Source organism: Cheilinus undulatus, linkage group 1 (genome assembly GCF_018320785.1).
Source record: "Cheilinus undulatus linkage group 1, ASM1832078v1, whole genome shotgun sequence".
In the NCBI taxonomy this organism is placed as follows: Eukaryota; Metazoa; Chordata; class Actinopteri; order Labriformes; family Labridae; genus Cheilinus; species Cheilinus undulatus.
The window spans coordinates 54,158,132-54,184,566 of record NC_054865.1 but is presented as its reverse complement, the minus strand read 5'-3'; the positions used below and the strand labels follow the sequence as shown (position 1 = coordinate 54,184,566).

The 26,435-nt window shown below is 39.5% G+C and overlaps 1 protein-coding gene across 3 annotated transcripts; it reads left to right on the top strand.

Annotated features, from left to right (window-relative positions):
• Positions 1–810: 810 nt before the first annotated feature.
• On the top strand, positions 811–26,394 carry LOC121508322 (paired amphipathic helix protein Sin3a-like). Of its 3 annotated transcripts, none has more exons than XM_041785105.1 (21): positions 811–993; positions 5,020–5,236; positions 8,210–8,395; positions 8,493–8,599; positions 8,703–9,024; positions 9,152–9,403; positions 9,509–9,661; positions 10,154–10,309; positions 12,162–12,245; positions 12,382–12,500; positions 13,342–13,567; positions 14,345–14,461; positions 14,629–14,867; positions 14,971–15,154; positions 15,409–15,991; positions 16,088–16,257; positions 18,172–18,345; positions 18,435–18,527; positions 19,643–19,737; positions 21,880–22,087; positions 24,283–26,394. In XM_041785105.1, the coding sequence occupies exons 2-21, from the start codon at positions 5,042–5,044 to the stop codon at positions 24,499–24,501; spliced, it is 3,882 nt and encodes a 1,293-aa protein (XP_041641039.1). In that variant the 5' UTR covers positions 811–993; positions 5,020–5,041; the 3' UTR covers positions 24,502–26,394. The 3 variants fall into 3 exon arrangements, with proteins under 3 accessions (XP_041641039.1, XP_041641030.1, XP_041641047.1); XM_041785096.1 differs by having other exon boundaries at positions 12,159–12,245; XM_041785113.1 differs by lacking the exon at positions 24,283–26,394 and adding an exon at positions 21,535–21,583 and having other exon boundaries at positions 12,159–12,245; positions 21,880–22,021.
• The last annotated feature ends 41 nt before the right edge of the window (positions 26,395–26,435 follow it).

The following is a 26,435-nucleotide window of genomic DNA, read 5'->3' as shown; positions in this document are numbered from 1 at the left end:
CTCAGATCATACTATAATTGCCAAGACTGATTCTGTGGCAGGAACTGTGGAAATAAAATGTTACTTATAAGAAGAGTGAAAGTCAAAAATTTAATGATAAAAGTAGAGGTTGTAAAAACTCATATTAATCTAATAATAAAGTGATAAAAATGCAGTTGCATTAAAAAATAAAGTGACAAAATGTGAATTGATGTGATTGATTTGAAGAAAATAGCGGAAAATTACATAGTTTTGGTCATTCATCATTTATCATTAACAGCTCAGACATTTTCATTTATCATTTCAGGAAAGACGCTTCAAGGGTGGAAGGAACAAAAAGTGATGAGGAAAATTAAGGTGATGAAAATGAATGTGAAATCACATCAAAACATAAAAATGTCACTTGAAGTAAAACATTAAGGAATACAAATGTTTGGGAAGTAAAAATAAAAGTGATATATATGTTGTGATAAAATAATTTTTGATCATTTAAGCATATGGTTTTGATACTTCTGGCTTGAAAAAACTTCCACCAACCCTGGACTTGTCTGAAACTTCACAGCAGAGTTTTTAAAGACTTGGGAATTATTTCATCACCAAATTAACCTCTGGAAATTTGGAGTTAAAATTTTATATTTAGTATTCTTTTTATATCAAGAGTTTTGTGTGTTATTTTCACCCTTCATACAGTTAGTGACCATAAACCAACCAGTCCACAGCTTTTAGTGGATTTGTTTTCATTCTGGAGAGCTGACCAATCCCAGTTTAGACTGGGAGGAGACCAGCCCGCCTCTATGATAGACACGCCTCTATGTTCAAGGAACACCGCTTCATACATACACTGTTGTTAGCGACGTAGCCTCTACGACCACATTCATTTTTGACATTTCCATTCAGGACCACTTTTTCAAACTTCACTTTTTGTCACGGCCAGGTGAATGTACAAGTAGCGGTCTCCTGTTCGGGCTCTGTTACACTGGTGGGACATATCGTTGCTGGTGGCAGCCCTGAGAGGTAAGTAGAAGTACTGTTAGCTTGTTAGCCGATGAGACCCTGTGCTGAGGGGGGTTGGTTGTTGTGCTATCGTAGCATTAGGCTAGCTCCTGTAACCTTGCCGGACAGAGCAAACAGCAGTCTTAACACTTGTTGGTTTGATGGTGGGATGGAACGGTAAGGTGTTTTCACTATATATCCAAATAAATTGTGGGGTTTTATCCGCGGCTACGCTTGCTTGTTGCGAAGGTAAGTTAGTCAAGCTAGCTGTTCAGCTAACAAGCTAAGCGGCTACCATGAATTAGCTGGCATGCTAGCGATGAGCTGACTGACTTGACAACATGCAGTTTCCTTGCAGTCCATTGTAGCTTTATCGGTTTGACCGTCATAAATAGTTATCTTAAAGTGGGAGTTATGATGGGAGAATAGATCCGTAATGCTTCAGACAAAATTAATACAGCTGAACTTTGTTGCTCAACTTGATGTTAATGCGACGTTAACGTAATGTAAAGGCTAGCCTTAGCTTTGTAGCTAGCGAGCATTCTCCCTGATCAAACCAATAAGCGAAGCCAAATTAATAGCAGGATTTGGTATTTATTTGAGTTCTCTGGAGTTACTGTAGCCTACATGTTTGAAACTAAGCAGCTGACTGTGTTGTCGCACTGACAGCTGCGGTGAAGCGTGGTTGTTTTCTTTTCGACACGTACTACCCAGCAGCAGCAAGGGTAACGTCACTTAGCCGACACGTTAAACTCAGCTGGATTTTTCAAGTGCAGTTCCGTTTACAAGTGACGACCAGTAAAAACCCAGAGAGTCACAAAAAGACACTCGCTTATTCAACGTGCCAGCTCGTTAAAGTTCGCTTTCTTGTCACATAACTTCGAGCTAGGACGAAGCTAACGTCAGCCATCGGAGAAGCGAAAGCGGTCGGCTCACCGAGAACCGATGGCGTTAAGCTAAGCTCGGTGTTTGGTAGAGAGGGGGAGGGGAAGAGGCAGGGCTACGGCGAGCGAACCACAGCGAGAAGACAGCGCCTACTCGACTGTAAAAGTGTTAACTGGCAGCGAAATGTTAGCCTTTTTGTAACGCTAGTCGACAATTTGCGCCGCCTTCCGCTTTCTGGCTTTTTTGGTTCGCGTTTCGGTGAAGAATTTTTGAAATCGGATCTGCGACAGAGACGATTTCTGCGACCAAAGACCGTGCGCTCTGCCGCTGTGCTCTCCGAAATGGGCAGTGAGCACAATGTCTGCGCTGCTCTGAACGACTGCAGTGACGTTAGCTGAGGGATCGTCAGTAAATTACTTTTCTGTGTAAACGTGTGGGATCTATGGTTAGAGTTGGGCTTAAAGATATAGGCCAAAAGTCCTATCTCTGAACTGTCATACACAGGTGCATCTCAAAATATTACAACACGGTGTAGAAGTTTACTACTGAAAGTTCATCTTACATGTTATAGATTCATCTCAAAGTGGCAAAGAGAAGCATTTAAAGACTTTTTTGTCTTACCCTTGATTATTACAGCTCACAGCCATTCAAAATCAATAATCCATTATCTCAAAATATTGTGTAAAATCCACAATATTTCTGAGCATTCTGAGCCTTTATTGTCTCGCTCTGGTTCAGTACAGACATCCAGTGTCATGGGGAAGAATTGTGACTTGAAACATGTCCAGAAGACGATCATTGACACCAGTGTTAATTTCATGGACTAAAACTATGACTAAAAATGTTTGCTGACATTTCCATGATAAAAACTAGACTGAGACTTGCCTCAGTCTTGGATGACTAATACTTACTAAAAAGGAGTTTGGTTTTTCAGTAAGACAGTGTTAATTTTGACAGCTATTTTAAATTTTAGTCTTTAGATTAAATGCCTTTTAGTTTCAGTCACATTTTGCCATTTGTACCCTTAATAGTTTCAGTCTAGCTTTAGTCCATAACAAGTCCAAGTCAAGTGTTGTAGTTCATGCATTTATTCTCTTGCCTGAATCTGGTACCAGATCATGTTTGTGTGTTCCATACATCCTTCAAAACCTGGGATAAAATATAACTAAAACTAAAAATCTAAATAATGAGAATTAAAAGTAGCTGTCAAAATTAACACTGATTGGCACCCTTCACAAGAAGGTAAGCCACAGAAGGTCATTAGTGAAAGGACAGACTGGATCAAAAAATAGTAGTTAATGGGAAGTTGACTAGAAGTGAAAGATGCAAAGCTACAGGGATGAGCTCAGCCTTCAGAGGATTGTCAAAAAAAGCAGATTCAAGAACCAGTGTTAATTTCGTCATCTAAAACTATTCGCAGACAGCCTTTCTTTCCTTGACAAAAACTAGACTAAGAGTAACAACAATAGATCTGTGATGACTAAAACTGACAAAAAGTAAGTTTATTTTTTGTTAAGATGACTAAAACTAGACTAAAATGTAATGTAGTTTTTGTCAGACATTCAACATCTGTGATATTTCTCCACTGTGGGTAAATCTGTCAAAAACCAATACTGTAGCATTTCTGTCTCTCAGTTGTAGAAAGCAGGGACCCCAGGTTTAGCAGACTGCATAAAACACACTACCATGATGTGGTACCAGATTTAGTCAAGAAAATAATGCTTGGACTAAAAGACTAAAATGTGAGGAGTTTTTTTGGACTGAAATGTTTTTGATTTTTTGTCAACTAAAATTAGACTAAAACTAAAAAGGGTACAAATGACTAAAATATGACTAAAACTAAAAGACATTTCATTTAAAGACTAAGACTAAAATAAAAAATAACTGCCAAATTAACACTGTCAAGAACTTAGGGGAGCTTCACAAGGAGTGGCCTGAGACTGGAGTCAGTGGATAAAGATCCACTCCACAGCGCCAGGTCTATGAAATGGACCATAAGTGTTGTGATCCTGGTGTTGAGCCACTCCTGAACCACAGGCAATGTTATAAGCTCCTCACATGGGCTAAGAAGAAATAGAACTGGACTGCTGCACTGTTGTGCAAAGTCCTGTTTTCAGATGAATGTAAATTTAGCATTTTTATTTGTAAATCAAGATCCCAGAGTCTGGAGGAAGCTCAGAGAAGCCCAGAATCCTTCAGAGCTTGAAGTCCAGTGTCTTCAGTTTCCACAGTCAGTGATGATTTGAGGTGCCGTCATGTCACCAGCAATACTTGTAGTTAACAGAACAACTTTATTAGATTGACACATTTGGCTGGTTGCCTTCATCGGGGTCATCTAGATTACCCTGTTGGTGCTGTTTTTATCAATTAGAATCCCCAATTCAAGACAAGAGGTAAACATCATATTGTGAAAAAAAAGAAATTACATTACAGTTGGTGTATATTTTTAGTTAAATTAGGCCGATATGCTGAACTTTACATGTGTCTTTCCACTATGCATTTGAGACGGTCCCTAACCAGCTGCCACAGTCATTCTGCTGGACAATGACAGCATGTCATTCAGGATAGTCCTGAACAAGCATTTTGTCAAATAGTTTCCTTAGAAGCTTTTGTTTCAGCTACTGCACAAATTTTACAAGTAATGAAAATTTAAGTTAATATGAAAATGTTCCTGTAATGACAGCAGAGCATGGGAAATAATATCAGTTTTTTAAATTGGCATTGAACTCTAGATTGTGACAGGCAGTTTAGTTTCAATATGTTTGACTTAAAAGGTCCCTGCAGCTCTACTGATCCAATTGAGAATAAGAGAGCTTGCAGACATATCTGAAAGGGATAAGACTATGTCTAAACTAAAGTGGGGAAATCTGCAAGCTAAGAAGCTTTTGTCAACCTTGTAATTCAACGCACCAAGAAATTTCTTTAATTGTCATGTCCATAAAAAAGACTCCAATCAAAATTAGACTCTGAACCCCTGTTCTTAAGTGTTTTTTTTTTTTTAAGTATTGTGGTCAGCCACAAATTTTCCCCTCTCACTGTAAAATAAATGTAAGAGGAGCATACTCTCTTAAAGAGAGCTCAAACTAATTAAGTTGGTAAAGGTCTCAGACTGATTCAAACCAAACAGACTGTTTACTTTCCCTCTGCCTTTGTCCACATTAGCTCCTTCGAGTATGCGTGTACAATGAAGAGGCGTGTGGAGGACCAGGAACCAGTATTTGCACCCCAGCAACAGCCATCACACCGCCCCCCACTGCAAGGAACAGCAGACGGCTTACAGCACCGGGCCCTCACCCCGGCCCAGACTTTGATTGATACAGCTGCAGACAACATGCAGCCATCCACTGGAATCCAGTATTCTCTCCCCCAAGGCTACCAGGTATGATAGTATAAACAGTACTGGCTCGGACAGAAACCTGCAGGCAGGACTGTTGTGTTTGGATGGGTCATAGATTAGCCACTCATCATATTCCAGCTAAAGTTTCCTTTGTGTTTTTTGTGTGTAAAGTATGCAAATATTTTATTAAATTCACTGAAGGATGAGTAACAACAAGACTTCTGAATATGTAGTCTTTCTGGACAGTTCATGTTTGTTAAGCTGCCTTTTAAAGTGGTTCTTCTCAAAAATTCAACATTAGGATTAGAAATCTTAGGTTTTAGTCTTACATTGAGAATGTTTCACAATGCAAGTCCTGTGCTAAGTGTAATTGTAATAATCTCCACTGGAATTCTACCTCACTTCCATTTGCTATTTCTGATATTTAGGTATATGTCTAGATCAGTGTTACTCAACCCTGCTCACCCAAAGAGTCAAATTGTTGAAAAAACACTTTTAAGAGCCACAATCTAAGTGGTGTAAAGTGGCAATTAAAATAAGTTAAATGTGGCAAAAATGGTCAAAAAGCAGCAAGCACTGGGAGAAACGTGGCAAAAATGGGTGGGAGGTGACCAAACAATGAGTTAAAAGTGACTAAAATAGGCAAAATCAGAAAAAAGAGTGGGAAAATGGGCAAAAACTGGTGTTTGATTGCCAAAGGCAGCTTAAATGGGCAAGAAGTGGCAAAAAGGGACAAAAAATGGCAAAATGCAGGAGAAAGTGTCAAGTAGGGAAGAAAATTGACAAAAAGAAGTGGCAAAAATGGGCTTAAAGCAGCAAACACTTGGAGAAAGGGGCACAAAAGGGCAGAAAGTGGCAAAAATGAGTAAAAGGGGCAAAAAATGAGTTACAGGTGGCAAAAATGGTCCCAAAAGTGGCAAAAATGTGGAGCAAAATGAGTGAAAAGTGACTTAAATTGGCAAAAATCAGAAAAAAAAGGTGGGAAAAATGGGAAATTAGTGGCATTTAATTGCAAAAGGCAGCTTAAATGGGTGAAAAGGGGCAAAAAAGGGGCAAAAATTGCAAAAAGCTGGATTAAAATATCAAAAATGAGCTAATAGCAGTACAAATGGAATTAAAGTAGGAAAAAAATATATATTTAGCGCAGAATATGCAGAAATATGCAGACAAAAATAGACATTGACAATTAAAGCCTACTGTGTAAGTGTGGGAAATAAATGGATTAATGTTACCTGCAGTGGATAATTTCTGAGGTAAAATTTTCATTTTTAAGGTTTTCTGAGGGAATAATATTTCAAATTAAGACATAAAAGAGCCACAAATCATCACAAATGAGCCATACGTTGAGCATCACTGATAGACTAACCTGTTGTGCATATGTAGGGAGCACAGAAAGTGCCTGGAAGCTGTTCTTTTAATGGCAAACGGTAAAGGCTCATCACCTCTCACCCTCAGTTGCTATCATTCTCAGCTACATGGCAGATGCAGACACATTACTGGCAAAGGTGGCTGGGAGAAGTGGTTTATTTCAGGGCTTTTTAATAAAAATGAAATCAATATGAGCAAACAAGCGAGAACATTTCATTTTACACAAACATTTGTTGGCAAAAATTCTCCAGGGAGTCAAAGCGCTATCAACAACAAGAGCATCAGCCAGGTTTTCCAACTATTGATCAACCCTACATAAACTGAAATACATTTTAGTCTAGATTTTACTTGAGTTCTATGCACAGAGTCAGCCTGAACCACAAAAATGTAACTTAATGTTAAACCGCTGGAGACTGTGAGCCTTGTGATTTGTCTGCTGGTTAGCAATGGTGACTGTCAGTCTCTGAGTAATGTCTACCAGTATATTGTGTAGTCTAGAGCAGTGGTTCTCAACTGGTGGGTGGGAACTCAAAAGTTGGTCACCAGGTCCTTTTTATGGGTCGCAAATATGTGCCTGGAAAAAATCATGACAACTCTTTTAGTACATGCTTATTTTCCTCATTCTCTGTTTTGCCACTTTTGGTACAATTGGAGGTCCAAACTGGGACATCTCTCATTGAATAAATTTGATGGGTTGAAAAATAGAAATTTGTATCACAGATCCTCACTAAGGAGTAGACGGTGGGTACTAAGTCTCAGGCAAAGTCAAATTTAGTTATTAAGCATATTCAAAAACAGCCTAAGCTGACTGAAGTGCCTTTCAGAGACCGACACAAAGAGAAATGAAAATAAGCATGAAAACAAATAACAGTGACAATGAAGAGACAACATTGTGTAATATAACCAGAAAGCTATTTAAAAGACAGTTTAATTGACATAGTTTTGAGATGTGATTCAAACAAACAAAGCTACATAGCAGATCTAATGTGAGAGGGCACTTGTTTGCATAGATGGGGGATAGCACCTGAAAAGGTGGGATTACCTCTGAGTTTACCCTGAGTTCGAGGGACTACCAGGAGAGACTGATCAGAGGGAGATTGTGTTGGAGTGTACTGGATTAAAAGGTCAGATAAGTGGTAAGGAGATAAACCATAAAGGATTTTGAAACAAGTGATAAAAATGTAAAATGAATTCTAAAATTAACAGGGGGTCAATGGAGGGAGGACAGCACTGGACTGATTAGCTCCTGCCTCCTGCTACCTGTTAAAAATCTAGCAGCAGCATTCTGAACATAGTGTTAACATGAGAGAGGTAACAGTAGGCTGAACGGGAAGATATAAAGGCATGGGATGCTTTCTCAGTCTAATGAAAACTTTAAAACAGTTTTACTTCTGAAAAAATTCTGAATTGGAGTTGTTTAATATGGTAAATTACAGAAATACTAGTGTGCCTCTTGCATGGTGAGTCCGTAGGTGGAAAGTTTTATTTAAACTTCAAGATAAAAAAAAATTAACAATTGCATGCCATGTTTTTACCCTCTCAAATTTTCTGAGTTTGATAATCCTCTTGGGGTTTTTTGTAACTCCGTGAAGGGCAGAGTAATCAGTGAGGTTATTGATCCTAACACTCTCATTTCTTCTTATAAAGGTGCCAACAATGCCTCAGAACACAGGTGGACATGCACAAGGACATAACAGCTCTGCACCTCATGTTGGTCCCCATGCACACAGCCTGGCAGTGCAGTCCCAGGGCCCTGCAGTGGTCCAAGGACATGTTCATCAACCGGCACCCATGACTTCAGCTCAAGGACAGCAGCAGTTTCAGAGGCTAAAGGTAAAACTTCATGGAAAAGTATACAGACCTGAAAACACTTTCAGGTTTATTCCTGGAGGAGGTGCTGAAAAATCATCTTTTTCTCTTTACTTTTCAGGTAGAAGATGCCTTGTCCTATCTGGACCAAGTGAAGCTACAGTTTGGGAACCAGCCCCAGGTTTATAATGATTTCCTTGATATCATGAAAGAGTTCAAGTCACAGAGGTAATTTCGTGTAGATTTTCTCAACTTCACATTTAACATTTTCTGTGTGGCATGCAGAAGAAAAGCTCAGAAGTTTAATTTATGTCATTCATTCTTACTACAGCATAGACACTCCTGGAGTAATCAACCGGGTGTCCCAGCTCTTCAAAGGCCACCCAGACCTCATCATGGGGTTTAACACTTTCTTGCCACCTGGATATAAGATTGAGGTTCAAACCAATGATCTAGTCAACGTGACCACACCTGGTCAGATCCACTACATCACTCCTCATGGGATTTCTGTTCAGAACCTCCCTGTAAGTGGAGCATCCAGCCAACCTGCGAGCCACCACCAGCACCAGAGTCTGTCGCAGCCTGGCGCACATACTACCAACACCGCCACTCCACCGGCACCCACCCAACCCGCCCCAAATAAAACCAGCAAGGTAGAGAACAAGTTTCATGTATACTTTGCTTCTTTTTTCCTCTTTTCACAACTTGTATTGTTTGTTTATTATTGTCATGTTTTTTCATGAATGACCTTTTTATGCATTTCTCTGTCGATCCATTTAGCCAATTCAGTCTCCAGCTCACACACCTACCAGCCAGCCAAACCCATCCATCCCATCCTATGCCTCTCCACGCTCACCCACCGTTCAGTCCCACACTCCGGTGAGTAGCACGCCGTCCAGTGCACCTCCTCTTCAGAACAACCAGCCTGTGGAGTTCAACCACGCTATCAATTACGTCAACAAGATCAAGAATCGTTTCCAGGGTCAGCCAGACATCTACAAGGCTTTTCTGGAAATCCTGCACACATACCAGGTTAGAAAATACACCCAAATAAAGAAAACACTGATAAATCGCATAAATATGCCACTGGTACTCAGCAACAAGAGTTTGACCTGCAGTTTCATCTTCAATTTCCAGAAAGAACAAAGAAATGCTAAAGAGGCAGGAGGAAACTACACCCCAGCTCTGACCGAGCAGGAGGTCTACACTCAAGTGGCAAGACTCTTCAAGAACCAGGAGGATCTGCTGTCAGAGTTTGGGCAGTTCCTCCCTGATGCTAACAGCTCAATGGTAAGACTTGCACTGCGTTTTGACTGGCCTGTCTGATTCAGTTAGTTCAGTATGATGTAGAGTTTCGTGCATTTCCACTGTCAGATGTTAGGAAAGATACCAAAACAACTGATCCGTAATTTCTTACTTTTTCAGTACCCCTCTGTTGGGTTTCTAAATGTATTTATCTGATCCTAAAGAGTGGAGCTACACTTGTTGTAGCCTTTTGATTGAACGTAAGAATCTTCACCTACCATGCAACAGCAATTATGTTTTTATTTTGAAGTAGTGGATTGGCTGTATGTGGCAGTTCTAATAAGCAAAATGTTATGTTTTGTGTATGTAAATGACTAAACTTGAAAAAAATGCCCAACACTGAACACTTACTCAATACCCTACTGTGTCTTATTAAGCTGGTCTGTTCTAAAGGTTGACCATATTTAAACAGACTGACTGAGATGCTTTCTGTTTCTATTTGGATGAGTATATAATCAGCTTTTTATCTCCTCTTAGCTGCTGGGCAAGGCTACTCCAGACAGGGCAGATTCTGTGCGAAACGACCATGGCGGCACTGTTAAGAGACCCTTACTGAACAACAAACAGAGGCTGAATCAGAACGGCCTGCCAATCAGAAGACCTGGTGGAGTGGGGGCCACACCGCCTATCAAGGTATGTAACTACACTGTAGCTGTTTGTGTGGTTTGTTTCCTTCCTACGTATTTTAGATTTTACAAATGTGAATATGCTGCAAGGTTTTGTTTTTTTGTTTTCAAAGCTCTTTCGTGTGCATACATGTGTTCTTTATTTCCTGTGGTTTAAATCAGAAAGTTAAATTTCCATTTATTCTACATTCATCTCATAGAAAGTGAAACATTTCACAACTTTTTTGTTGTTTTAATCTTGATGATGACTGCTTACCGCTCACGAAAACCAAAAATCCACTATCTCTAAATATTAGAATATTGTGCAAAATTCCAATTTGCAAATTTTTCCTGAGCCTTCATCCTCACTCTGGTTCAGTACACACAACCATTAGGAAGACTGAAGTTTATCGTTGACGTCACAGGGAGGGTAAGCAGCAGAAAGCCACTGCTGAAAGGGCACGCTGTTCTCAGAGGCTGTTTTAAAGCAGATTCATGGAAAGCTGTGGTAAGAACAGGAGCACAAGCAATAGGGATGAGCTCAGCCTTCAGAGGATTGTCAAACTAAGCAGATTCAAGAACTTACGGGAGCTTCACAAGGAGTAGACTGAGGCTGGAGTCAATGGATCATTAAATACCACACAGACAAGTCCAAGAAATTGACTAAAATGTGGTGTTCCTAGTGTGGGGCCACTCCTGAACCACAGACAATGTCATCAGCTTCTTACCTGGGCTAAGGAGAAACAGAACTGGACTGTTGTCGTCTCAGTGGTCCTATATCCTGTTATCAGAAGAAAGTGTATTTTGATTTCATTTGTAAATCAAGATCCCAGAGTCTGGAGGAAGATCAGTGGGGCCCAGAGTCAGAGGTTTTGATAGCGTGCTTTCAGTTTCTACACTCAGTGACGTTTAGGGCCCATGTCATCTGCTGCTGTTAGTCCACTGGTCTTTATCAAGTCCAAAGTCAGGAGATTTTACAGCCCCCATGCTTCCATCTGCTGGGAAGCTTTATGAAGATACTAATTTCCTTTTCACCTGCCCACAGTGAAGCCAAAACTGCTGGCTTACTGACCATGGTGTTACTGTGTTTGATTGGCCAGCCAACTGGTCCGGCTTGAACCCCATAAAGAGTCTGGAAGATGAGAAACTAGACTAAACAATACAGATGAGCTGAATGCTGCTATCAGAGTAACATGGACTTCATTACACCCCAGCAGGACCACAAACTAATAGGCCCCATGACACGAGCAGAGATGCAGGAATTTGTGCAAAAGGAGCTCTGACCAAGTACTGAGTCATGAATGAGCATGATTTTCCACAAGTTCAACTTTTCTGTATTATAAATCTTTCTTAGACTTATGTTTTGCAATATTCTATTATTTTGGGATAGTGGAATTTTAATTTTCATGAGCTGTAAGCTATAATCATCAAGATTAAAACAAAGATGTCTTGAAATATTTTACTTTGTATGAGATGAATCTAGAATATATGGAAGTTTCACTTTTTGCATTTAATCACTGGAAAAAACTTTTTCGTGATATTCTAGTCTTTTAGATGCACCTGTATTCATGAAGCTTGACTTTTATTTAGAAGTCCTTACACATTCAGACTTCCATCATCCACACATTACCTGTGCCTCTAAATTGACCATAAGGTTTATTCGGTACTTCTCCTGAACAGTTCCTTCAAACATGGATTTTTGTCAAGGCTGTGTGTAGTTTAACTGGATTTATGATACGACTTGCAGCTGTCTATTTGTAAACCAAACTAAAAACTACATTTTCCTCTCCTGGAACCTTTACTATCTTGTAAAATAAAACAAGAATCTTTGGGAGTCCACAGCAATCATAACTTTGCTTTTTCTTTTATCCTCTCAGAAGAAACCCAAAATAATGGGGAAGGACCATGGCCTGACTGAAGTCAGCAAACACAGCACCAGCACAGAAACCATGTTCTTTGAAAAGGTCAGTATGTTATATTCTGTTTAAATATTTAAAGCCTTAAAGTATTAAGATTTAGGTTGTCATAAACTAAACATGGAATGTATTATCTTGATGTTTTTAACATTGCTCTCTTTCTTCTTTGGAAATATTTTATTAGGTGAAGAAGGCTCTTCGTAGCTCCGAGGCCTACGACAACTTCCTGCGATGTCTTCACATTTTTAACCAAGAAGTAATCTCTCGTGCCGAGCTGGTCCAGTTAGTCATCCCTTTTCTTGGGTAAGGTTAAACAAGCATGCTGTCTTGTCAGTGCTGCAGCTACATCAGTACTTTATATTCTGTATAAAAGGAATGTTTTACATCTTTTTATATTTTTGAATTATATAAATTCTTAAAAATTATCCAGTGCAATGAACAATGTGTGTTGATATATTATTTTTATATATCAAGTCTGTTTTGCCCTCATCTGACTTGGGTTTTGATAAACAGCAAAACAGAGTATAGACAAGTCCCAACAAATCATATCCAGTGTTAATTTCGTCAGCTAAAACTATTCGTTGACACCCTTTTTTTCCATGACAAAAACTAGACTAAGAGTAACAAAAATAGATCTGTGATGACTAAAACTGACAAAAAGTAAGTTTGGTTTTCGTCAAGATCACTAAAACTAGACTAAAATGTAATGTAGTTTTTGTCAGACATTCAAAACCCTTGATATTTCTCTACTGGTGGTAAATCTGTCAAAAAACAATGCAGCTTTATCTCTTCTGTCTCTCAACTGTAGAAAGTAGGGACGCCAGCCTTGACAGAGTGTATAGAACACACTACCATGATTTGGTACCAGATTTAGTCAAGGAAATAAATGCTTGGACTAAAAGTAAAGAATAAAATGTGAGGACTTTCTATTGACTAACACTAAAAAGGATAGAAATGACTAAAATGGGATTAAAACTTAAAGACAATTTGTCTAAAGACTAAGGCTAAAATTACAAATAGCTGCCAAAATTAACACTGATCATATCTAATGCTAACTTGTGTGTTTCTGACATAGCTATTTCACAAAACTTTTTGTAGCTTTGCTATCAACTGTTAACTTTCTGTATGTTTTTGTGACTGACAGAAAATTCCCCGAGCTTTTCACATGGTTCAAAAACTTCCTGGGGTACCGAGAGTCTTGTCATGGGGAGTCGAGCCACGCTGAGAGTTTACCCAAGGAGCGTGCAACAGAGGGCATCGCCATGGAGATCGACTACGCTTCCTGTAAGAGGCTGGGGTCCAGCTACAGAGCACTGCCAAAGAGCTACCAGCAGCCCAAATGCACAGGAAGGACGCCGCTGTGCAGAGAGGTGAGTCTGCCTGTAAAAGGTGTTTCTGTCATAACTGAGTTATAGTATGAGTAGAATAGATTTACCTGGCTGCAGCAGAGGTCTCTTAAATAGGATATCATGATTTGTTCAACTGCTGTGTTTTAAGATTACATTTTCTGGCATTTAAACCGGTAATGGTGTCACAAAAATCCATTCTGTGGCAGAAATTTCACTGGTGACGGTATTGATACCAGTTTACTGCCCACCACTAATGTATGCAAATTCTGTTACACGCCTAGGATCTTTTGTAAAATTCAAGACTTTATTGCAGGCATGTGTTAAACCTTTCAGGTACTACTGAATATTGAAATAATTGGCAGGCTTTTACACAATCATGTAATTGCACAGCTTGACATTGCAGTTATTTAAAATACAGCGATCAGTTTAACAAGGTATGAATTTTTCTGCTGACTGTGCACATCTCTAGGTACTTTTTCAAAACAAAGACGGAACATTTTATTTTTATTGAATAAGCTGTTTAAGTTCTGGGTTTTTAAAATACTGAGTGTTAAACAGTAATACATCCTAAGAGGATTCAGACTGCTTCTACTACAAAATATTGGGGTTTTTTTTATAAATCAAGTTTTAAAAAAAATCCAGAGTTATGTAAATGAAACAGAAAAGTAGTTGATCAAAAGACGTGGGTCTTTTTTTCTGTGATATAACTGAATGAGTAAATTGTGTCACTTCATGTGTTACTAATCAAACATCAGGATTAAAAATTCAATTTGAATTGAACTGAATGTTCTGTTGCAGGTTTTGAACGACACATGGGTGTCATTCCCATCGTGGTCTGAAGATTCCACATTTGTGAGCTCCAAAAAGACTCAGTATGAGGAGCACATTTACAGATGTGAGGATGAGCGTTTTGAGGTGAGCAATACTCAGTCTTTGCAGCACTTTATCTCTTTGTTGCTCTTTGTTCTGGAGTCTAAAGACAAGATAAAAAAGATTGAGCTATCTAAACACAACTTTGACACCAGCATCACCAGCCATATTTAAATTTGGTTCTTTAACCATGTCACTGTCATCCCCTGTAGCTGGATGTTGTGTTGGAATCCAACCTGGCCACAATACGAGCCCTGGAGACTGTGCAGCGGAGACTCTCTCGCATGTCAGCTGAGGAACAGCTGCGCTTTAAGCTGGACAACACAATGGGTGGCTCTTCAGAGGTCATTCATCGCAAAGCTATCCAGCGGATATATGGAGACAAAGCCCACGACATAATAGATGGGCTCAAGAGGAACCCGGCTGTGTCTGTCCCCATAGTGCTTAAAAGGTTAATAATGTGATTTTTGTTTGTTATGCAAGTCTAGAAGTGTGTTTTGTTATCTGATATTTATACAAGCAATGCTGAATGTTCTTTTTTGTGTCTATTTTAGGTTAAAGATGAAGGAAGAGGAGTGGAGAGAAGCACAGAGAGGCTTCAACAAAATCTGGCGGGAGCAGAATGAAAAATACTACCTTAAGTCACTCGATCATCAAGGCATCAACTTCAAGCAGAATGACACCAAAGTGTTACGCTCCAAGACGTTACTGAATGAAATTGAGATGCTTTATGATGACGTAAGGAGACATTTGGTCTTAAGATACTCTGATTTATATAAAAGTAACACAACATTAACTCTCTGTTGACAGCTTTCTATGGTGCTTATATAGTTTACCTTTTACATTAAAGTTTCAGCAGTTTTTTGGACTTTAAATGCTGCCAGAATGACTTGTTCACATGTAAATATTATATAGCTGCAAAGAGTAGTTCTTTTCATTAAAACAGATTAACTTGAATTTCATCCCCATCTCATTTTGACTGTGTCTTTTAGCGCCAGGAGCGAGCATCAGAAGAAACTGCCACGCCAGCGCCGAGCGGCCCACACATGACTCTGACCTACGAAGACAGCCAAATCCTGGAGGACGCTGCCGCCCTCATCATCCACCACGTCAAAAGGCAGGTGGGCATCCAGAAAGAAGACAAGTACAAGATCAAACAGATCATTCACCACTTCATCCCTGACCTGCTGTTTGCACGGCGAGGGGAGCTCTCTGATGTGGAAGAAGAGGAAGATGAGGAGGAAGAGGACATGGATATGGATCAAGATGCCCCCAAGAAGCATAACGGCCTGCCTGGCAGCAGCCCGTCAAAGTCTAAACTCCTCTTCAACAACACGGCAGCTCAGAAGCTGCGCGGCTCTGACGAGGTCTATAACATGTTCTATGTGAACAACTATTGGTACGTCTTCCTTCGTCTTCACCACATCCTTTGTTCTCGCCTGCTGAAAATCTACGGGCAGGCGGAGAAGCAGATAGAGGAGGACAGCCGTGAGAGAGACTGGGAAAGAGAAGTGCTGGGGCTCAAAAGGGAAAAGAATGAAAATCCAGCGATTCAACTGAAGATGAAAGAGCCTAGTAAGTGAGAAATGAAGACCAAAGCTTTAATATGTCCATCTCAGAGTTCAAAAAGCTCCTGGTTTAATTGTAAATATTTATATTTTCTTCCTGCAGTGGATGTGGATGTTGAAGACTATTACTCTGTGTTTCTGGAAATGGTGCGTAATCTTCTGGATGGAAACATGGAGCCAGCTCAGTATGAGGACTCCCTGAGAGAAATGTTCACCATCCATGCCTACATTGCCTTCACCATGGACAAACTCATCCAGAGCATCGTACGGCAGGTCAGAACATTCACCTTTAGAACACTTGTTTGGCATTACTTCACACAAAATACTCTAAAACGTGCAGCTTTTCTACAGTATTCAGTTCAGTTCAGATTTTAAAAATAATTATTGCCAACAGTGTTTTGAATCACAAAGCTTCACTTCTATCTAAAATGCATGATCAGGGTATATGCAGGGTATTGTTGCACAGTATACCATGATTTTCAGTATTTTTTGTTATTTTTTTTCTGGCTCAAGTGATATGAAACAGGCTGGGAGAACTAAAAAGGTTTACATAGATCTTCCACCAGATGGCAGTGTAAGTAAGCTAGACTGTGTCAACGGTGGTAGAAGTAGAAGGAAGCAGATACCATTGATCACAGTGGAGCCAGCTGGTGAATTTAAATTTAGTTGAAAGAAGAGCAAAAATATCTACCACCTTAAAGCTACCATTGTGTTTCTTTTCTATATTTTAAATAATCAAATGTTGGCCAGTTCTGATAAAACTGCTGCCTTCCCTGTATTTAACTACTCTCTTCAACAGCCCCCATGTTTACATTAGAGGTGGTAATCTTTAGGTGCCTCATGATTAGATTCAATTACGATTATGATTCGATTCTTAATCGATTATTGATGCCTTTAGATGCACTTGGGTTTCTTTTTACATTTCTGTTGTTGTCAGTGTCCTAACCTTGCATAGCAGATGGATTCGCTTGTTTCCGTGTTTCTCACTGGCCAATCCATCTTGCAAAGCTCCCATCTGATCCATTTGGGCCTGGTTAGAAAGTGACAGGACCAATCAGCGGCGAGGGGCAGTACTTTCAGGTGCAGCGGAGTCGTGTCGTAAGCAAGCAGAGACAAGAGGCCATTGCAATTATAGCGGAAAAGATTAGCGTGGATGCTGCTAAAGCGCCAGTTTTATCACAACTTGCGTTGAGTTGTTTTCTTTTCAAAAACAAAAAAAGTCTGCGGCCACCATGGTTCACGTTTTGCAGTTCTCTATGAAGTTTACTCCTCAGTAGCGGCTATGTCACGTGTTTTGTTGCTCTAATTGGCCCATAAAGATGTGAAAGACAGAACGTTCATCCAGTCACCCTCCGAGTTTTTTTTCAAAGGCGCTGCCCGTACCCAAACAGCGTCTATGGAAGGTTTACCAGATGGATGTGTTAAACACATCCATCTGGGGTGTCAGGTTAACTGTGTCCAACATAATAAAATCATGACATTCTTTGCAATTGCACTGAACCAAAGGTAGCAGCATCTGAAATTACAAATAAAAATGTATTTTTTCACAGATGAACAACTGGTAATCTAAATCTTGCTGTTACGTGATCAGAGTTCCACATTATTGTTCCTGCTATTCCTCAGTATTAAATATTTAAATAATTGATTATTATCGATTGTTGGACATTTATCAGTTGATGCAGAATCTTCCACCTCCACATCAAGATGCATCTAAGAATCAGTTTTTTCTCCCACCTCTAGTTAACAGGCATGCAGTTCAACAGAACTACGACTGTAGGTAGCACCTCTTTCTCCTCAAATTATACCGATTGGCTTGGCCATTCTCTGACCAGGACAAAGCTTCATATTGAAGCTTAAAGATTGATCAGTCTGGTGACAGATATTTGCAGAAATCTATCAGGCTTAAAATCCAAATCTGCCGCAAGCAAAAGAGAGAGCAGTGTCTAAATCAGACAAATATGCTGGCAACATTTCAGTAAACGTAACCAACACATTTGTGTATTTCAGACAGTTTATCTGCCTTCTTTTGTTTGTAATTTTACAGAAGACCCAATATTGGGTGTCTAGGACTTGTATTTCTGTTGCTGTAGTATAAAACCGACTTTGATATAATTTGACTTGTACTGCCATCTTATCCGACTTTTAATTTTAATGTTGTGACAACATTTTAAATCTCTTCCCTTACAGCTCCAGCACCTCGTAACTGATGATGTCTGTGCACGTGTAACGGACATGTATCTTAGTGAAAGTGCCAACAAAGCCACAGGAGGCACACTGTCCACACAGACATCCAGGGCAGCAGCAGAAGGGGCCTACCAACGCAAAGCGGAGCAGCTCATGTCTGATGAGAACTGCTTTAAGGTACGTCAAGGCTTGAATTTCCTGAGTTGGACTCTGGGTGGTTCAAAACTCCAGTTATTTAATGTTATGGCTTGTGTCTTTTTTTTCAGTTGATGTTCATTAAAAGCAAAGGATCTGTCAGCTTGGCCTTGGAGCTGCTCGACACAGAAGAGGAGAACTCTGACGAGCCTGCAGAGGCAGAAGTAAGACTCATTCAAAATATATCCACCACAGTTCACACTAAATTATCCATTTGCTTTGTGCACCTTTGAATACTTATTGTATTGGTAATGTCAAATGACTTTGCTCATCATTCCCTCATAAGATTTGATTGTTAACTTCACATATCTTTCATGTCATGTCTTATATTTTACACAAAATAATGCAAAGAAGTATTGATAATAATCAAAATCATTTAGCAGTGCCTGTATTGATAGAATCCTAATGATCCTACAGTTGTTGTCTGCAGAATCTCTCCCATCTCAGCTGCTAAAGCTTGGAACTCCTTCAGAGTAGTCATAGGTGTCTTGGTGGCCTCTCTATCTAGTCTCCTTGAACAGTCACTCATTTTGTGAGAATGGCCTGATCCAGGCAGATTTACACATGCGCCATATTCCTCCCATTTCTTGATGATGGATTTAACTGAACTCTAGGGATGTTCAGAGCCTTGGAGATGTTTTTGTATCCATCCCCTGCCTTACACTTTTCAATAACATTATCTCTGAGTTGCTTGGAGTGTTCTTTTGTCTTCTTGGTGTAATAGTAGCCAGGAATGAAATCGGCAGGGGGTTATGTAAAGGGTTCTGTATCTTTGTTCGTTTGTTTGTTTGTTTGTTTGTATTTGTACAAGATAACTCGAGAACGGAAAGTCAGATCCTCACTAAACTTTCAGCTAATATTGGGATAGTGACAGGGAAGAATCGATTAGATTTTGGTGTTGATCCGCCCACCCGTTCGTTTTTTCTCGCACTTCGAATTTTGAACACCATAGTAATCAATGGGAGCGTGAGTTCCTCGGTGGCGCTGCTTAGGCGTGGGTCTGCCACCTCAGAAGGCCATTCTAGTTTATAATATTAATAAAAACGGTAAAACATCCAAGGGAGTAAATATTCTTTAAAGCATTGTATAATTGGTGTAACAGAGGATGATAAATGATGATTGCTGGTTGGCCAACATGATGTAATTCTGAGTATGATCCTTTTAAATATCACTGCATCTTAACAGCATTCCTTTTTTGTTCATTAACTGTTGTATAATTCTGTAACTTACATTGGTATATGCAGTGTAGTTTATGTTTTTATTGTGTTGTCGTACGCAGAGGTGGTCCGACTACGTGGGCAGATACCTGAACTCTGATTCTGCATCCCCTGAGCTCCGGGAGCATCTCGCCCAGAAGCCGGTGTTTCTGCCCAGGTGAGGCTCCAGCCCCCTCTTGTCTGAACACTTTAAGCTTCTGTCCTGAGGCTCTAGTCAGCCGAGCAGCCACTCCACTGTCACAAAGCCAATCCAGCTGCCAAACAAAACTCCTGATTCAGAGATAGAAAAGAGGGCACTTCTGCGCAAGCCCGTGTCATGAAGTGTTTTCTGACCACGGAAGTTTGAGCTCTTTGTTTTGTAGAAACAGATCAGGGTTGGAGAAAACGGCGACAGTGCCTGAATGCCCTCCTGTTTTCTTAAAGAGTCTCTAGTTGTAAACATTTCAGTTTTTGGCAAATGCCTCTTATGGAAGTTTGCACTTTACATGGCCATCTTTTTAAAAGAAAATAATGGAATTTATTTATTCATTATTGAGTTCCTTTTTAATGGGAATTTTATTTATTATAGTAAGGTTTTTTATCATGTGTTCAGCTTGATCATGGGTTTGACTTTGGACTTTAGCAGACAGCAGTAAGGAATCTTTTGGTTTGATTATTCTCATTGTATTGAAATTAAATGAAGTGATGGTTTTCATTGTGTATAGTTGGGGCAAAAATAAATGGATGCAAAGCAAAACAAATGGGTTTCACTTTTTAATTTGATTTCATCGTTGCACAATATCCTTGACCTGCATTTGAGACATGGAAGCCCTCGTATTTGAAAGACTTTGTTATGAAAGGACAGTGAAGTCATGGTTTTCTTTTCTTCCTTATTAAGCCCTTTCTTTGTGACTGTTTTCAGACCACAGGGGGTCTTTAATGTGATTGGCAAATGTAAATGTTCAAAAATCTGTTATGTTTAAGTCTGTTATACTAGGTGTTATGTTTGTAACCAATTTGAGTGGAAACAGTGCACTCCCCATGCAACTTTTTGTTGCAAAAACATTTTTTCAACTGTTTGACAGAAATTAGTGCTCATAAGTTTTTAAACTGGACAAGCACACACCATTTGTACAGAGGCGTGAGGTTTGTAAATAAAATGATTGTCTAATTGTAATTTCATGTTGGTGTATTTATTCCTGAAACTTCTGAGCTGTGCATGGAGACATGGTCGTGTTCACTTTTATTTTGAAGCTACAGTTGCACATTAGACCCGTCTGTCTTTGCTTTTTAGTGCTTTTCTGTTTCTTTGAGATGGCTGTCCATTACCATAAACATTCAAAGGGCTTTTTTCAAACACAAAAATGAAGTTTTCTCTTATTTAACCCATTGCATAAATCTGGTTCCTAACTGATTTATCAGTGGGCTCACCCACATCTTGTCCTTATTCATTTTGTCATTAAATCTATGAGAGATCAGCAGCACCAAGGACCCTTCATCAAAAGAAAAACAAGTAAAGAAAATCCAGCAGTTTCTTTTTCAAGTTGTGTTGGGTCTTCATCTCATTGTCATAACTCTCTGTACATTGTTGGTGAAAATCTGTGCACATCAAAGTTTCCTCAGCTCATATTTTTGATTGGTTTTCGATCAGGCAGCGACTTTGTAGTGTTTGTTTCCAACAGTTTTTACATGAATTTGGCCTCCCTGTCATGTCTTTTAAGTGGAGCCCTGAATGCAAAATTTGCTTCATGGTTTCAGTCCCCGCTCACCTGTACCCTCAGTGGTAAGTACACATTTAAAACTTTCATTCAGGTGGGGTGAATAATTGCATTTTTTTATTACCTGCACAAAATCAGGGTCCTTTTCCAATGAGGAAAATGTTTTTCAAGGATATGAAATCTGAACCTTATGTGGCTGTGCAATGGAAGTGCACTGTACAGAAATATTACCACTGCTGCCTCTGCTGCTCTTATAGATCCACATTTCCCACGAATGATTTGACTCCTTTCTAATTCTGTTCCTCGGTGAGTTACAATGCATGGGTTTCCAAATAAATGTTTAAAGGGACAGTCCTCTCAAATTTGGCTGCTCTCTCTCCAAATTTGCCTGATGCCATGTGCCTGATCACAGAGCTTTGCTTTAAGATTGCATTTTGTATATAACAAACATGAAATTGTGTTATATAAAATCAGAGATGTTGGAAATTTGTGCGAACTTTCCCTGTAAACGTGATGCACCCCTTTGATGTGTGGAGTGATTAGACGATTTCTCCGGCACCAGTCAGTCTTATTCACAGTTTATGTTTTGTTTTGGCTTTCAGGAACCTGAGACGGATAAGAAAGTGCCAGAAAGGATGGGAGCAGCTACAGCAAGACAGGTTGACCAAGGGACCCTCTGACAAGGCGCAGGCCGGCAGCGGTGAGCTAAAGATGGAGTGCATGTTCAAGCTGAACTCTTACAAGATGGTCTACGTCTGCAAGTCAGAGGACTACATGTACAGACACACAGCGCTCACACGGGCTCACCAGGTAAGCCCAAATACTTTAAGCACCTAACCTTTTTATCACCCTGCATTTACCATGATAAAATGTGGATTTAGCTGTGTCTTCTTTTGTGTTTTTCAATCCATTTAGTGTTCATCAGGCACAGTTTAACACAGTAATATTTTTAAAGCTGTAGCTTTATACACGTTACCAGTTCATAATGCAATATTATATAGTCATCACATTAGCTTTGTTTACAGACCGGGTAAGAATGATAAAATGAGCTCATTTAAACATAACCCAAAAAGGGAATTTTTTTTCTGTGTTATATGGCCATGCTGTGAAGAAGTGGTCTTATATAGGGCTGCAATGATTCGTCGACATAATCGTTTGTGTCGACTATAAAAATTTGTCGACGCGGGAATTCAAGTGTCAACGGGTCGTATTATTGTGTTTTTATATTGGTAAAATCTAGTACCGGCCGGTAAGGACTCATTGTAGCTGCCGCATCTTCAAATACCGCGAGTGGGCAAGTTTGCAAGTTGCATGAATATCTTTTAGATCTTTTGGATTTAGTTACTGAGCCCGTTGTGCTTCAGGCACGAGGATTAATTCCAGTAGCCTACTTATAACGTTGGTGCCGTACGTTAATCAGTCGGAAAACCATCTTTGATATTTGTTAGGGTAACGTTTTTTTCAGTAACGCTATTTAGTGTGCAATTTACTTTAGTTATCAGGTCAATACTTTCATGTCATGTCAATTTGCTAAACCATTAAGTTTTCATAAGTGTGCATGCATAAGAAGGCAAGGTAAAACGGGGATCCAAAATAGTATGCCAAATAGCCACGATTAGTCGACCAACCGTAAAAATAATCGCCAGATAAGTCGTCATAAAAAAAAAATAATAATCGTTTGTTGCAGCCCTAGTCTTATATTTTATATAGTCTTGTTTTTTTTTTTTGTTTTTTTTATTAAGGGGTTTGGACATTTTTTAATCTATGGTGACATACGTTTGCCTTCTTCAGACTAAAGGACGGACAGAGAGCTGCAGAATTGGCTCAAGTTTCATGCATGCATGTTTTGTGTTAATCAGTAATGATAATGTTTAAAACATTTCTGAATAACAAACTGACGTCCAGACCAGCGCATCACGCTTCCTGTCTGAAACAGGCTTAACTCAGAGACATGACAGCGGACAATCTGTGGAGAAAGACAAAAGACATCACAGTTAAACAACTGTCTTTGAACATTAACTGTCATGTTGGTCTTGTTACTGTGTTCTTTTTTTATTCTTTATAGTAGTAGTAGGAGTTAGTGATTGCTCTGCCTTTTAGAGGCCACACCAGTTCCTCTAGCTGACAGAATTGGGCCAAGAATAAGTGGAAGAAATTAACAAGGGGGGAATATCTCCAGCCTCAAGCTCACGGCATAAATTAGCGTAAGCTCCTTGGGCATTCCATTGAAGCACCCATGGATGCCACCAGAGTCTGGATCCTCTAGTTTTTTGTCTTCTTTGCTGTTTTGACAAAAGCAAAATTCCCACCGCAGCGAGTAACTGACTATCACTGTCTTCACCCATATCTTGCTACAAGCACAACACAATAAAACGCAAAACAAAGAAGCAGCTGCAAGACAGACAGGAATGGAAACTGGGGCGCAGATAAGAGTCGTCAGGGTGAACCAAAACACCCGATATAAAAAAGAAAAGGGACAAAACTGACTAATTTTATACCTTTTTCCCTATCATTATGTGTAATTTTTTGCCAATTTTCCAGAGAACTTGTGAAATTACTTCATTATCGTGGGAAATATAGCCATTTATTGCAAAAAGAGGAGATAAATTAGTTGAAATATTGATCAAATATTTAAATTTACCCAATTTCACAGTAAAACGGGGTAAAATTAAAAGTATCAATGCATGTCCAAAAAGGACTTCAGGACTTTTGCCACCATTTGTTTTTTTTCAGACACATAGTCGCGACCCACTGAAAACTGCTCTGTGACCCACTTTTGGGTACCGACCCACCAGTTGAGAACCACTGGTTTAGAGCGTTGCAGAGTGAAACATTGCAAGTTTCAACTCGTCTTTTTGCAAATCTTTGGTCTGAGTTGACCTTTAGCTTCTAACTACCAACAATAACTATGAAAAGCCTCAGAATCTCATAAATCCTACATCAGTGACTTTTTCGTTGGGCTTTGAATTGTTGCCGTGTCTGAGCTGGTTTAATGTCTCTTTCAGTCCCACCAGAGGGTCAACACCCGCCTGCACAGACGCTTTCAGGCCAGGCTGGACTCCTGGGCCAAGGAGCACGTGACCAGCGACATGGCTGCCGACAACCGCAAGTGGCTGATGGGAGAGGAACAAGAAGGCCTGCTGCCCTGCACAACCACCTGCACCCCTGAGGTCCTCCATTATCTCAACATTAACAAGTACAGGGTGAAGTACAGAACACTGTAGAGTCTCTAAAGGACAGAGAAACTGTCTTTACTCGACAAACTGCCACTGATGACAAATGCGTTAGCTCCATGTGGATTTTCCAACATGCTGTTACTGGACTCAGCTGCCAAAACTTTTTGGGTCCTCAGTCCATGAATTTGTGAATGTTTGAGAATTGATTCAGGAGCCTGGTCCCAATATTCAAGCTCACGCCACTAACTTAGATGTTTTATACATTTCAAACACCAACTTTTCTCTATAATTAATCGTAATTGTATATTAGATACAGATTTTTACTGGAGATATGCAAAGAAGCTCTCCTTACCGTAACTTTTTAGCGCGGGAGATTCAGATTTTAAACGACAAATAAAAACAGGTTAAGCATTTTTCATAGCTGCAACTCAACAACCTAGCTCTACAGAGTATTTTTCTCTGAGAACCGCCTCATTTATAACAAGAAATACAAACAAACCTCAGTTTTGTCTCTACCAAGAGCGCCAACCTGTCCCTCCCTCCATTCTAAATATTTGTCCTCAGACCTGAGATGAGTCTGGCTTCCAGCTGTAAACTTGTGAGCCTGTGAATGTCTTTCTTCTCGGTGGTAAAGGTGCAATAAAGCACTGTGTAATAATAATTTATGACCGCCCATACACTTTATGTAAATATGTTGTTTATATCTAGATTTTTAATCAGATGTCATTGATGTGTAGCGTACATGAACACATGCATAGTACTGATCGGAAGCTAGAGTCTGCAGAGAAGTTTATTAAGAAGCATTTTAGTTTTTTTTTTGTTTGTTTTTTTTTTTAACCAAAGGATGTTAAAGTGAGACCTTCTTCCTTTGTGGTTTGTCAAACGTGCTGTCCCTACACTTTGAAATTAGTTATAAAGACACGTTTCTGTGTGTGTCAACCTTTTTCTGAGCATTTCTACCTTTAGTCTTTGGCATCAGTTTGACTCGTGGTTTTAAGATGACTGAATGTAGCCGAGCAGCAGTTCCCTTTTTTTTTTGAGTTAATGTCAGAGTACTGGAGTGTTAACAGTACAATCCACTTTCCTTGTATTAAAACTTCACCAAATGGTTAAACTGTGCTACAGGTTCAGTTATAACAGTATATCAACTATAAAAACTGTACAGAAGTTGTTTATTTTTTATTCCCAGTGTTGACAGCGAACACTGACGAGTGTACAGTGTGTCTATACGTGAATGTCAGCTATGTGACTTGTGTACAGTTTATGGATTAACAAAACAAGCAAGCAATAATTCCCCTCCTGTCGTAGTTTATCAGAGCTATTTGTATGTCTCTCTGAAATACAAATGTGAATGTTGTATTCCCTTCAAAGAGGGATGTAAATAAGCATTTGTACACCTTTCCCCCGCTGCAGTTTGTTTTCATGAGCCTAGAAAGGGCTCTGACGATATCCAGGAAAAGTCTGATGGAGAGATGACCGTCACATGAAATGCTGTCTAAGGAAATCAACACCATATTCCTCTTATTAACTTTAGAAAGCAGAAGGATCCTTTATGATTTTAAAAGTGGATCCTAACTAAATAAAAGGTTAAAATCAGAATCCATCCCTCCAGTGTTGTCCTGAGCTCTTCAAATCTATGGTCGGTAACATAACCAGCTACAGACAATCTTGGAGCAGTTTTAATACCTGGTTTTTATTTTTATATTTCCTGTGTTGAATACAAAGCAGCACAGGAAGTCCTGCAGAGCTGATTGTATATAAAAACATTGTTTGTACCTCGTTTTATTTGTTTCTTCTATTGACTTTTCTGATGTTGTACATGAGTGTTAGTATGGTGTTTGGCATTAAAATATCCTGAAATAGACTCAAACTCATTTCCTTTTCATTTCTTTCTACAAGATGGGCTGATTTTTTAAAAGAACAGGGTTGCCCCAGATCCTTAAAAAGTCTTCTTAAGAGGTCAGCAAAATCATTGACTGATG

What these genes read in the sequence shown, in the direction of transcription:
- LOC121508322 (XM_041785096.1), top strand. Translation starts at nt 5,042, where the DNA reads ATGAAGAGGCGTGTGGAGGACCAGGAACCAGTATTTGCACCCCAGCAA. An exon ending in CTGATGCTAACAGCTCAATG is followed by an intron (nt 9,662 to 10,153) that starts GTAAGACTTGCA and finishes ATCTCCTCTTAG; the next exon opens with CTGCTGGGCAAGGCTACTCC. An exon ending in GTCCCCATAGTGCTTAAAAG is followed by an intron (nt 14,868 to 14,970) that starts GTTAATAATGTG and finishes TGTCTATTTTAG; the next exon opens with GTTAAAGATGAAGGAAGAGG.